Source organism: Oncorhynchus kisutch, linkage group LG19 (genome assembly GCF_002021735.2).
Source record: "Oncorhynchus kisutch isolate 150728-3 linkage group LG19, Okis_V2, whole genome shotgun sequence".
Taxonomy (NCBI): domain Eukaryota; kingdom Metazoa; phylum Chordata; class Actinopteri; order Salmoniformes; family Salmonidae; genus Oncorhynchus; species Oncorhynchus kisutch.
Window position 1 is genome coordinate 41,767,818 of NC_034192.2, and position 14,543 is coordinate 41,782,360.

Consider the following 14,543-nt stretch of genomic DNA (forward strand, 5'->3'; position numbering starts at 1 on the left):
CAAGCAGAGTAATATTAATTGAAATAGTAGAACATTACATTTTTTTCTTTGGCATGTAATGTTATATTACACTAAAATATCAAGATGTCATGTTGTTTGGAAGAGAAACTGTTAACTGGGTGATTCCAATATATTATTTTTAAGTGGCAAAAGAATAGCTGAGACAACCGTTGTCTTGACACCTGGTGAAATGGTCCAAAACATGAACGCTAGTTGTGTTGTATTGTGGTGTGTCGTGTTGTATTGTGGTGTGTTGTGTTGTATTGTGGTGTGTTGTGTTGTATTGTGGTGTGTTGTGTTGTGTTGTATTGTGGTGTGTTGTGTTGTATTGTGGTGTGTTGTGTTGTGTTGTGTTGTATTGTGGTGTGTTGTGTTGTATTGTGGTGTGTTGTGTTGTATTGTGGTGTGTTGTATTGTGGTGTGTTGTGTTGTATTGTGGTGTGTTGTGTTGTATTGTGGTGTGTTGTATTGTGGTGTGTTGTGTTGTGTTGTATTGTGGTGTGTTGTATTGTGGTGTGTTGTGTTGTGTTGTATTGTGGTGTGTTGTATTGTATTGTGGTGTGTCGTGTTGTATTGTGGTGTGTTGTGTTGTATTGTGGTGTGTTGTGTCGTGTTGTTTTATCAATTTCCCTCCATTTTCTCCACCAGAGACAGTCATGTAACCTGTTGTCCAGATAGTGTGTGTGTTCAGATTAGAACGTGTACCCGGTATGTGTGTCTCTCTTATCCTGTATAAGCATCTTCCTCTCCCTGAGTGAATCAGGCTGGATGAGTAAGCGGGGGAACATGTTGTGGGGAAGACATGTTTTCTGCTTACTCAGGAGAGCCATCATCAGACTCCACCAACCAAACCACCCTTCATACTCAGGATGACTAGCATACTGCGTCACTGTTCACTGTTTTGTTGGTTTGCCCAATCTGATGCTAAACAATGTTTACATGTAGACCAAATTAATCATAGATTAATCATCTACCTAAGATTTTAAGTATGTATGTGGGACATGGTAACAAACGAACTAGGATTCTTATTACTGTGTTACTATAACTAGTGTTTACCTATAAATGTTATATGTTACACGGATCCTTCACGAATGCAGAAGTAATAACACGGTAAAGTGTTCAAGGGGGGGGGGGGCTCAAGACTAGCAGGTCCCACTAACTCAACCCATCTGTTAGTCAAACAACTTGGGTGTTGTCATGTTAATGGAATAGCTGGTATGACGGTTAGTGCCCAGACACGTGCAGAGAGTGGCATAGGCCAGGGTATCCATGGGAATGGCTTTCTAGCTCCACACATGTTATCAGGATTTATGGTAACGCCTTTTCAGGCACACAGTAGGCCTTGACCCATTGATTACGGTCCCGCTCTCTCACTGTGCAGCCAGCCAGTGGGGCTAAAGGATAGGAGAGGAACACCCATGGGTCATAAGCGGATACATTCTAATATTTACATGCTCAAATACACAGCCACATGCATGTTGGTGGACACACAGACATCCACATAATCACTAAGTAACAACTGTGAGACAGGGGAAGTGGAGATCAGGGTGGGATCGACAGAGAAGACAGAGGAAGGGTTGTAAATGTTGAAAAATACACTACCGTTCAAAAGTTTGGGGTCACTTAGAAATGTCCTTGATTCTTAAAGAAAACCTATTTTTTGTCCATTTAAATAACATAAAATTGATCACAAATACAGTGTAGACATTGATAATGTTGTCAATGACTATTGTAGCTGGAAACAGCTGATTTTTATTGGAATATCTACATAGGTGTACAGGGACCAATGATCAGCAAACATCACTCCTGTGTTCTAATGGCACGTTGTGTTAGCTAATCCAAGTTTATCATTTTAAAAGGCTAATTGATCATTAGAAAACCCTTTTGCAATTACGTTAGCACAGCTGAAAACTGTTGTCCTGATTAAAGAAGCAATAAAACTGGCCTTCTTTAGACTAGTTGAGTATCTGGAGCATCAGCATTTGTGGGTTCGATTACAGGCTCAAAATGGCCACATACAAAGAACTTTCTTCTGAAACTCATCAGTCTATTCTTGTTCTGAGAAATGAAGGCTATTCCATGCAAGAAATTGCCAAGAAACTGAAGATCTCATACAATGCTCTCCACTACTCTCTTCACAGAACAGAGTAAACTAGCTCTAACCAGAATAGAAAGAGGAGTGGGAGGCTCTGGTGCACAACTGATCAAGAGGACAAGTATATTAGAGTGTCTAGTTTGAGAAACAGACGCCTCACAAGTCCTCAACTGGCAGCTTCATTAAATAGTATCTGCAAAACACCAGTCTCAACGTCAACAGTGAAGAGGCGACTCTGGGATGCTATCCTTCTAGGCAGACTTGCAAAGAAAAAGCCATGTCTCAGACTGGCCAATAAAAATAAGAAGATTAAAATGGGCAAAAGGACGCAGACACTGGACAGAGGAAGATTGGAAAAAAAATGATGGACAGAAGAATCTAAGTTTGAGGTGTTCGGATCAGAAAGAAGAACAATCGTGAGACGCAGAAAAAAATGACAAGATGCTGGAGGAGTGCTTGATGCCATCTGTCAAGCATGGTGGAGGCAATGTGATGGTCTGAGGGTGCTTTGGTGGTGGTAAAGTGGGAGATTTGTACAGGGTAAAAGGGATCTTGAAGGAGGAAGGCTATCACTTCATTTTGCAATGCCATGTCATACCCTGTGGACGGTGTTTAATTGAAGCCAATTTCCTCCTACAACAGGACAATGATCCAAAGCACAGCTCCAAACTATGCAAGAACTATTTAGAGAAGAAGCAGTCAGCTGGTATTCTGTCTATAATGGAGTGGCCAGCACAGTCACCGGATCTCAACCCTATTGAGCTGTTGTGGTAGCAGCTTGACCGTATGAAGTGCCCATCAAGCCAATCCAACTTGTGGGAGGTGCTTCAGGAAGCGAAGGTGAAATCTCTTCAGATTACCTCAACAAGTTGACAACTAGAATGCCAAAGGTCTGCGAGGCTGTAATTACTGCAAATGGAAGATTCTTTGACGAAAGAAAAATTTGAAGGACACAATTGTTATTTTAATTAGAAATCATTATTTATAACCTTGTCAACGTATTGACTATATTTGCAACTATTTTCATATATGTTTTCATGGAAAACAAAGACATTTCTAAGTGACCTGTTGCTCAAGTGAGGAAAAAGCACAGAATCCTATTCCTCATGGCTAAAGACCAGAGATGATCACATTGGGAAATATCACACCTCATAGACAATAGTGGAGTTGTTGTACAGAGAGCCGATGACAGCACAATTTCACATTGACCAACACTGCCGTATATACCAAATGCTTATACGAAATATGAGGACATGAAATACACAAAGATTTGTTTTATTAAAAAGAAGAATACAATACCATGGTATGTACAAGTAAAAACAATACGTTACACAGAAACTGTTGCGTTGTATGTCGGGCAAGACAAATATTCTAATATACTAGGGTTCGAGAAAGCTTTTTAGTAAAGTAAGGCAACAATTAGCTTGAAGGTTTGACTTTTGAGTGAACCATTGCTAGCAGTTTAAATCAACGTGTTGTTGGATAGTCGGCATGTCTATTTATACCATATTGAGATCAATGAATGTCTAGTCTGTTTAAACCTGGTGTGGTGTATAGTTACAAAGAAACAAGACAGAGTGAACACTGTGGCAGATGATTTCATTATGGTATTATGGAAAATTGCATTAAACTGAGAATAAATGTGATAATAAATGTGAATAAGTGCTGAGCTGCAAAGACAGCAATCTTAAAATTGAGTTGTCATGATGCTGTCTGTTTCCAGTATTAGGGCTGTTTTCCTAAAGCATTTAGAACATGTTTATTTTTCTTACCACGATACTTCTGAATGTTGCGATACTGGTATTGTGACAAACCAAATCTCAAAGTGTGGTTAAAAAAATAAGACATGAAGGCTTCAGCAATCAGTGATGCCATGTAGTCTTCATCTAGTGCTAGCACAGAAATTCTGACCTGGAACTGTCACTCCTGTATGTCATTTGTGAGTCAATGCTGGACCTGGAGAAGAGGAGCATCCTCTCTTGGGACTCCTCGGTCTGCCTGTGGGCCCACAATTCACTGGGATTAGCGTTCAAGGTCCTCTGCTTCATCGACAGCGTCTCAAACTTCAAATACGTGTCTTTAGACAGCTCGTCGTCCAAACCTGGCACACTGCCCTGGCAGTAGAGTGAGAGGATCTTGTAGACCAGCAGACCGATGACAGGTAAAGCTACGGCGCAGGCAATGCCGCTGATGAGCATCAGCAGCTGGTTCTCGGCATCGTCCTCAACAATGTCCAGGGTGAAGAAGTTGATGCAGGGGTCTATCCCCGCCGCACTTCCCTTGGCAACCAGACAAACCTGGTACCTCATTCCAGAAGTTAAGCCTTCGAGAAGGACCTTGCCACTCCCGGCATCAGTATCCATTGTCCGTTTGGAGTCGTCCTCATCGTCGTAAGTAGAGTACACAACGGTGAGAGGGGCATCGCTCGGCAAACCATCTGCCGTCCAGAGTAGAACCGCGCTGTCCGCCGTTTCCTCCACGATCTCGAGATCTTGGACGGACTTGGAAGCGTCCTTCTTTTTGCTCTGATCCGCCGCCAGCATCCTGTCGCTGCCTTGCTGGATCTTGGATGGTTTGGGTGGGGCTTTCTGCTGCACATTGATGGGAATGAGTTTCTTCTTGGTGGGAACGGGTGGCAGTGTGGTCGTGGCTGGGGTGGTGGTGGTAATCAGGGTGCTAGGGGAGTTGGAGAAGTCAGTTGCCGGAGCAGAGGATGTTGTGGATGGGCTACTCCCTCCAGCCTCTCCATTGGACCTCTGTGGGGGCATGGTTGTAGCGACATAACCTGCCACAGACAGGCTGATGGCAGCCTCTGCATTACCGGCGAAGTTCTTAGCCTTGCAGCTGTACTCCCCGTCGTCTTTGAACGAGATCCCATTTAGGCTGATGATTGACCATCGGACACCTTCTCCCGGAGACTCCTGGACAACTGTAGGTAGATCATGAAAATGCCAAGACTTAGTAATCGCCAAGATGTAGACATTCTTTAAATGAAACACAAAGATCAACTGTAGAGTAAAAGCAAATCCTATCAAATTAATTTCGAAATAATCTAAAACTATTTTTGATAACCATGTTGAATAAGACACTATATTCCTTTTCTTAAAATAAAATGTCTCACTGTTGATACCTGTGTTGTTGACAGGTGAGCCATCTGAAGTGGTCCAGATTAGGGTAGGTGTGGGGTAACCCGTGGCATCACAGCGCAGAAGCACATTGCTGCCCAACGAGGCTGTAATCTTGGTGGCTGACATCATGACAGACGGCTTGAGACATTGGTCCAGCTCCGCCCTTTGGAACATAACCCCGGCCAGGTTCTCAGGCCCACTGCAAGACAGGAACTGATCCATTAGTACCACTGATGTGTCAGACATTTTGGAGAGCTCGATCAGCTTGGAGATCCTGCAGTCACAGATCCACGGGTTGTCCTGAAGACCTGGAGGGGACAAGAGAGGAAATGTTTGTGATAGTTATGCTAAATAAAATGGACATGAATATTTGTAAAAAGGTTAGGAACATGCAGTGCTTCAGAGATGAGGAACATGCTAACAATTATCAATGCTAATAGTAATGTGGCTGCGAACGTAAACAAACTCAAAGAGTGGATTCCAGTCTCTCCTAGCTGATACACAAATTATACAAATGGTAGCATTTTATTACAACTCCATGTAACAAATAATGTATAATTGATTGGTAAAAAGTTTATTCATAATTTACTAATCATTACTCCATTCATAAGATGTTTAATATTGTCCCATATAAACAGTCATTAGTTAAGGCTTTTCGCATGGCAAAAAAAAAGGGTGTCTGTTTTTCCCTATAGTTGCACACGCATCGGTTTTGTTGCTAAACAACCAATGGCATGTCCGTCTTTTTGAGAGAAATTACACTGGTCACTCAAAAAATGTATAAAGTATTTATAAAGTATAAATAGAACACACATTAGGCCACACAAAATACTGGTAAATGGTTAATACATGGTTTATAAGGACCTATGTTTAACATGTCAAATTATCTTATGAATCATTATTAAACACTTTGATAGTTGTTTGTAAATGTGTGAATAACTAGGTTACTGACATTGACAAATGTGGGAGTAAAGATGAATAAACAGTGGTGTAAAGTACTTAATAAAAATACTTCAAAGTACTACTTAAGTAGTATTAGGGTATCTGTACTTGACTTTACTATTTATATTTTTTGACAACTTTTACTTTTACTCCACTACATTCCTAAAGACGTAATGTACTTATTACTCCCATACATATTTTCTCTGACACCCAAAAGTACTCGCTACATTTCAAATTCCCAAACAGAAAAATGGTCCAATTCATGCACCTCTCAATATAATGCGTTGTCATCCCTACTGCCTCTGATCTGGCAAGTATCTTTACTTTTATGCTATGAATTCCATGTTCATCTATTTTCCCGACAAAATTATAGAAAAAAAACTATACACCGTTAATTTTCTGTACAGCTAGCATGTGTAACTTAGTGTTTTCATTCAGTGGTGAGTGGCGCAGCGGTCTAAGCCACTGCATCCCAGTGCTAGAGGTGTCAGTACAGACACCCTGGTTTGAATCCAGGCTGTATCACAACCGGCCGTGATTGGGAGTCCCAGTATCGTCCGGGTTTGGCCGGTGTAGGCCATCATTGCAAATAAGAATTTGTTCTTAACTGACTTGCCTAGTTAAAAAAAAAATCTAGGTATGAATACAGTCGTTACAACTGAGCCATCCTTCTATTACCCTAATAATGGGATTTCCCAGACCGAGGGTCAGACGTGTCAAATTTGAAGTCATATCATCTCTTACAAATGACATTAAGTTACTAGCATGTTACATGTGTGGGAAAGGAGGGTAGAGACGCTTTCCCAGAACACACACACAGACACACAAGCTAACGGAAGCACAGCTACTGTACAAACACAAACACAAACACACACTCAAACACATATACATATACGCTCTCTCACTCACTCACTCACTCACTCATTCACTCACATGCACGCTCACACACATACACACACAGTCACACAGTCACACAGTCACACACACAGACACACAAGCTAACGGAAGCACAGCTACTGTACAAACACAAACACAAACACACACTCAAACACATATACATATACGCTCTCTCTCTCTCTCTCTCACTCACTCACTCACTCACTCACTCACTCACTCACTCACTCACTCACTCACTCACACACTCACTCACTCACTCACTCACTCACTCACACACTCACTCACTCACTCACTCACTCACTCACTCACTCACTCACTCACTCACTCTCTCACTCACTCACTCACTCACTCACTCACTCACTCACACACTCACTCACTCACTCACTCACTCACTCACTCATTCACTCACATGCACGCTCACACACATACACACACAGTCACACAGTCACACACACACACACACACACACGCATGTGGAAGTGCATGTGTATTGTGGAAACCCCTTGTGCTTAACCAGATTAGTTGTACTTAACTGGGGACAACCCAAACGCAAACTCTAAACCTGGTGTTGACTTTCTTCCCAGAATACAAAAGTGTTGTACAAAAGGAGCAATTTGTAGTTATTACATTTTTGCACTTCTGAATGAATGATGTACAGTATACCATTGATTCTTGAAGAATTTTACTTATAAATACTACATGAGCTTAGTTCAATTGTCTTACCCCATAAAAACCCAAAATATAAACTTTTTTTGCTCAATTGTTTGTAAACACTTTAATTTTAAACAAACACTGTATTTCCTCAACATGGTTGAAACGATATTGTGTCCATGTGGGCTCTGCTATGTCCATGTGGTCTCTGCTATGTCCATGTGGGCTCTGCTATGTCCATGTGGGCTCTGCTATGTCGGTAAAACCTCTCGTTCTCTCAAACAGAGAATTAGTGAACATACAAGTTCAATCAGGAGAAACGACAGGGATTATCCAGTCGCAGTACATTTCAATGACCTGAAGCATGACATTTCTACCTTTAGATTTTGTGGCATAGAGAAAGTTTAGATATCAGACAGGGGAGGTGATATTAATAATACTCTGAGTAAAAGAGAATGTTTTGGATTTTCACCCTCCAGACATTATTTCCTAAAGGACTTAATGATGAAATGCGTATGTATGTTATGTTGTGAATTTGAACATGAATTATGTGCCTATTTAAGATTACTCTGTTTTTCATACTATGTACCCAATGACTAATGAAAACTTGCTATGTCCTCATTGTGGTTTTACAGACATGTTTCATACGTCTTATTTATACACTTTTGTAATATTTATGAAATGCATATTGTTATATTTGGTAGCACTTATTTGTTTTTCCTTCGCCTCCAACCCCTTTCGATGTGTGGAACGGATGTGGGTGGGGCTAGGTCTACATAATGGTGCAAAAAAGAATTAAATCACAAAAGCTCTGACGAAGGCCGTGAGGCCGATACGTAAACTAATTAAAGATCAGTGATACCATCAAGAGCAGTGTGCGGTTTCCTTTTTCCTTTTTCCTAAAACTATATTGTGACATCATGGATGGTCAGTCATTCCATCCATAGCTCTGTCTATGAATTTGAGAGTGTTGACATTTCTCCAGCCCCATTCCTCAGCTTTTACCAAAACCGTGGCGGGGTGTACACTTTGCTATTGTTTGAACTGTAGATTGAATGCTGATTGGCTGACAGAACCTCCAGTTTATAATAGCAAAAAGGCACCTTGGGGGTTTGTAATGTATGGCCAATATACCACGGCTAAGGGCTGTATCCATAACAACAGCCGATAGCCGTGGTATATTGGCCATATACCACACCCCCTCATGCCTTTTAGTTTAATTCTATCATGTGATGGTACGGAAAGAGTCTATATTCTGTACATGGGATGTTATGTGTCTTCCTTAGGGATAGGCTAATCTTGTTTCTCCTTCCAGTACGCCAGTGAATAGAACAAGCTTTTTCAGCATGGATAAGCTAGCTGGTCCTTAACATCCCATGAACATTATCTCACTCCTCAAGCTAGTTCTCAGACAGAGTAAAAGAGATAGTATTTTCTTTGAGATGGACAATCGTCACTTATAATCAATTCTATACTTCATTCATAAAGAACACTGTACATGTGATTTGTTTTAGGAATGCCCCTTAACAAGTCCCGGTTTATTTATTGATGTATTTATTTGTTTGTCTTGTATCCGAATGCTCTGTATATGTCAATTTGTACATCAGCGTTCTACTCAGCATCTGGCATGCAAATAAAAACCTGGGTACATCTGAGGGCCTGCTTACACCTTCCCACATTCTGTGAGATTCAGTGTGAAGCCCAAAATACATGGCATGTTTGTACAAATGAAAGCATGGAAAGATAACTAATTAGATTTGTCAAAGCCAAAGTTTAGAAAGGGACTATCATTGCATGATAACTTTAACTCCCTGCTGCTTATGAGGTGGATCTAAAATAGGTTGCCCTGCTAACCTGCAGCTACAGCACATTGAAGTCCAAGCGTTGTGGATGTGTAGGTGATAGTCTATTGATAGTTTGCTGAGCATCTATAGATAGATTTTCCGAATAAAGAGCAGCCCAAATATGTTTTGGAACCTCAATGTGAAGGTGGAAATATGCCTTTGGGTTAAATGTAACCGTCACTAAGTAAACACATTGCGTTACAGTCCAGGTGCCAGACAAAAAGTGACATCACGTTGAGGTGTTGTCATAACAATTGCCATGGATTTCATGTATGTACAACTTCCTAATGTTCGTCAGCAAACGCCCTTTACGGCTACGTAACAACCCAAAACTCCTACGCAGACCAGTGCCATGTTCTGTTATCACCAAACACTGCTTTAGTGCAGGGGTGGCCAACCCACCTCCTGGAGAGCCACTGGGAGTTCAGGGTTTTGCTCCAGACCTGCTCTAACACGTGGGTCAACTAATCTCAGGTGTGTCCTCCTGAAGAGTAGCTGATCAGTAGAAGCACATGTTGTAGTCAGGGCAAAAGCCTGCAAAACCAGTACAGATGTAGGATCTTAATTTGAGCCAATTTGCTACAGCAGGAAAATAATTCTGCAGCAACAGGAAATGTAATGTGAATTATTATTAATGGACATTTTGTAGGGGTAAATTATTTTTTTGTAAAGGAAAATCAAGTCAGAGATTTCTAATGGAAAATTACAAACTTCCGAACCCTTTTTAAAACTCAAATACTCTACAAGTTTGCATTGCAGGAACGCTGCAATGCAGGGTGATCAAATAAGCATCGGGGTGATCAAAATAAGATCCTACATCTGTAGCTCTTGAGGGTGAAAGGTTGTGCACCCCTGCCCAAAGTCCTAACCTTAAACCCTCATCCCCACATAACCCACTCACACTTCACTATCAGTTCTCTTACCGAGCACCACTTTCTGGGACAGGCTGGAGGAGACGGGCTTTCCGTTGAACGGCGGCCAGATATCCACGAAGTCCGAAGACAGAGTGGTCAACTTGTTGCTGGAGATATCCAGGTAGGTGATGTTGACCAGGTACGGGATAGCCTCCATGGCCACGCTGGTCAAGCGGTTGTTGTGAAGATCCAGCGTCCTCAGACTAGGCATCTCCTTTAGGGACTCCCAGGGGAAGGTGGAGATCAGGTTCCCGTCCAGCCGCAGTTCGTGGAGGACCTTGAGGTTGTAGAAGGCGGCGGCGTCCACAGAGGAGATAGAGTTGTAGGTAATCCACAGGTAGCGCAGGTCGTTCAGGTAGTAGAAGGCCTCGGTGGGGATGCGCCTCACGCCTGTCTTCTCTACCCGCAGTTTGACCGTATCCACAGGGACATTTACGGGGATGTCGGACATGTCTGGGTCATTACACAGCACAGATCTGAGAGGAACAGAATACATTGGCTCAGTTTAAATATATAAAAAAATTTCCTTCTCCCTTTCATGAAGTTATCACTCTTCTGGACAGGTCAAAGCTAGAGTTCCATCACATAGCTTTCACCTATCCAGTCCAGTCAGATCACTGATTACCATTCAGAAGGGGTTGGAAGGTTCTTCAGTTCTTGTTCTTGAGAACCACAGGGTGTTGTTCCGGCCCAGTAGCCTTCTAAACCACCTGATTCATCTGATCATCTAGCCCTTAATAGCTTGAGTCATGTGCATTAATGCTGGGCTGGGACAAAAGCCTAGAAAACGGACCATGATTGAAGAGCTCTGCACTTTGTGTTTCCATTTCCACAATTCATGTCTTACATACTTATGGGACTTTAGAAAAGTTGTTCTATGATTCTTTTTCACGACTCCATACTCTGTTCCCAACTCTTGAGATGCAGTCATCCTAAACATGGGATAGGTATTGAGAAAAAGTGCTCCTCTATTGAACTCATAATTCAAAGTTTAAGAGGTCTGACACAAGGTTCTAATACTAAGAGGGACAGGTGGTTTTAGTACTAAGAGGGACGGTTGGTTTTAGTACTAAGAAGGACAGGGGGTTATAATACTAAGAGGGACAGGGGGTTATAATACTAAGAGGGACGGGTGGTTATAATACTAAGAGGGACAGGGGGTTATAATACTAAGAGGGACAGGGGGTTATAATAGTAAGAAGGACAGGGGGTTATAATACTAAGAGGGACGGGTGGTTATAATACTAAGAGGGACAAGGGGTTATAATACTAAGAGGGACAAAGGGTTATAATACTAAGAGGGACAGGGGGTTATAATACTAAGAAGGACAGGGGGTTATAATACTAAGAGGGACAGGGGGTTATAATACTAAGAGGGACGGTTGGTTATAATACTAAGAAGGACAGGGGGTTGTAATACTAAGAGGGACAGGGGGTTATAATACTAAGAAGGACAGGGGGTTATAATATTAAGAGGGACAGGGGGTTATAATACTAAGAGGGACAGGGGGTTATAATACTAAGAGGGACAGGAGGTTATAATACTAATACAAAATACATGGATCATTTAAAAAAGATAGTTATACTGTATATCTGTGGAAAATGGTCCAGATTCAAATATAATAAAATATGTAAAGACAGCCTCCTATAAGAAACATGGTAAATACCTGGTCCCCGTTCCATCACTCCGTCCATGGTAAACACAGGTACACTGGGAAGGACAGAAGGAATGGGCCACACTGAAGCAACACAGGAAGACATGGGCGTAGAGAAGAAGATGCATGGTTCACCAAATCAACCAAACACGATCACACCACAAGGTCAGGAGAAAGAGGAGAGGAAAAGACATCTGAATTCAGGTAGAAAGGTTGAAAAAAATACTTCTCGTCTTTTGTAGAGAGGAAAAAATATGAATAGTCCCAAAGTCCCGCATGCATAAGAAGTGCTTACAGGTGACCCATCGTTAGGATGGGAGAAGGGGGAGGGGAGGACAGTAAGGCCAGATTAGTGGAGGATTTCACAGGGCTGACTAGGTCACGCAAGCCAGGACAGGGAGGATAGAAATCAGCCTTGGGGACACAAACACTAATCGTCTAGCACACTTGGCGGGGAGGTTTCCCCTTACCCGATCCCCTGGATACCCTCACACACCCACAGCCTTCATCGCCCCAGACTACCAATCCCTAACCCCCCTTCATCACCCCAGTCCACCCAGCCCTAACCCCCCTTAACACACACCCACAGCCTTCATCAACCCAGTCTATCTAGCCCAGACCTCCCTCCCACACACACCCACAGCCTTCATCAACCCAGTCTACCTAGCCCAGACCTCCCTCCCACACACACCCACAGCCTTCATCAACCCAGTTTACCTAGCCCAGACCTCCCTCCCACACACACCCACAGCCTTCATCAACCCAGTCTACCTAGCCCAGACCTCCCTCCCACACACACCCACAGCCTTCATCAACCCAGTCCACCTAGCCAAGACCTCCCTCCCACACACACCCACAGCCTTCATCAACCCAGTCCACCTAGTCCAGACCTCCCTCCCACACACACCCACAGCCTTCATCAACCCAGTCCACCTAGCCCAGACCTCCCTCCCACACACACCCACAGCCTTCATCAACCCAGTCCACCTAGCCCAGACCTCCCTCCCACACACACCCACAGCCTTCATCAACCCAGTCTACCTAGCCCAGACCTCCCTCCCACACACACACTCCCACCACTGTATTCTCCTCCCTTACCGCTCTTCTAACCTTTACTGTTATGGTACTAGCCCTACCCTTGCTGACACTGGGCTGGGCCTTTTCCTAAGAGTTGCGTGAGGGATCTCCGAGTGACCCAAGGTTGCAAGCTGTAGTCTGGGCCGTGATTTATCTCCTCATGGAGGGGACCGGAGTGGAGGGGTTGGGGGTGACCGGGGTGGCGTGGGAAGAATGGCATTGTATGCTGTAGCGTTAAGATTTCCCTTCACTGGAACGCAGAGGCCTAGCCTGAACCATAAATAGCAGCCCCACATCATTATTCCTCCACCACCAAACTTTACAGTTGGCACTATGCATTGGCACAGGTAGCGTTCTCCTGGCATCCACCGAACCCAAATTCATCAGTCGGACTACCAGATGGTGAAGCGTGATTCATCACTCCAGAGAACACGTTTCCACTGCTGCGGAGTCAAATGGCGGCGAGCTTTACACCACTCCACTCGATGCTTGGCATTGCGCCTGGTGATATTAGGCTTGGGTGCGGCTGCTCGGCCATGGAAACCCATTTCATGAAACTCCCAACGAACAGTGCTGACATTGCCTCTAGAAGCAGTTTGGAACTCGGTAGTGTTGCAACCGAGGACAGGCGATTTTTACGCGTTATGCACTTCAGCACTCTGGTGCTAGAATGACAGTGTACTTTTGCCTGTGTGGGCAATACATACATCACATACATACATACATACGTACATACTCTCTCTCTCTCTAGCCCATATACAGGTAAATGCCAAATAAAGGAAACCCCAACATAAAGTGCCTTTTTTAGGTCATTGGACCACCAGATTGTACATGTATCTAGAAGTCTATTGGAGGGATGTGACACCGTTGGTCCATGTGAAATTCCATCATGTGGTGTTTTGTCTCAGGTGCTGCTCCAGAATCTCCCATAAGCATTCAATTGGGTTGAGATCTGGTAACTGACACACACACACATCTCTTCTTCTAGCCATGGTAGCAGGAATAATGGGCAACTGGACATTTTATACATGACACTAAGCCTGATGGGATATAAATTGTTTAATTAACTCAAGAACCACACAAGTTGGAAGCCATGCTTTCAATAGACGTTGTATCCTGTCACGCCCTGATCTGTTTTACTTGTCTTTGTGCTTGTCTCCACAGCCCTCCAGGTGTCACCCATCTTCCCCATTATACCCTGTGTACTTATACCGGTGTTTTATGTTTGTCTGTTGCCAGTTTGTCTTGTTTGTCAAGCTTACCAGCGTTTGTCCTGTCAGCTCCTGTCTTTTCCCAGCCTCTCTTTTTCTCGTCCTTCTGGTTTTGACCTTTGCCTGTTC

General features: G+C 43.2%; 1 protein-coding gene across 1 annotated transcript; it reads right to left on the bottom strand.

Moving 5' to 3' along the window:
• Window positions 1–3,354: 3,354 nt before the first annotated feature.
• Window positions 3,355–12,441, bottom strand: LOC109910226 (leucine-rich repeat, immunoglobulin-like domain and transmembrane domain-containing protein 3). Its single transcript, XM_020509356.2, has 4 exons — window positions 12,139–12,441; window positions 10,481–10,947; window positions 5,226–5,531; window positions 3,355–5,024 (listed from the first exon to the last, which is right to left on the bottom strand). Exons 1-4 carry the CDS (start codon window positions 12,252–12,254, stop codon window positions 3,988–3,990), a joined length of 1,926 nt encoding a protein of 641 aa, XP_020364945.1. The 5' UTR covers window positions 12,255–12,441; the 3' UTR covers window positions 3,355–3,987.
• Between the last annotated feature and the right edge of the window lie 2,102 nt (window positions 12,442–14,543).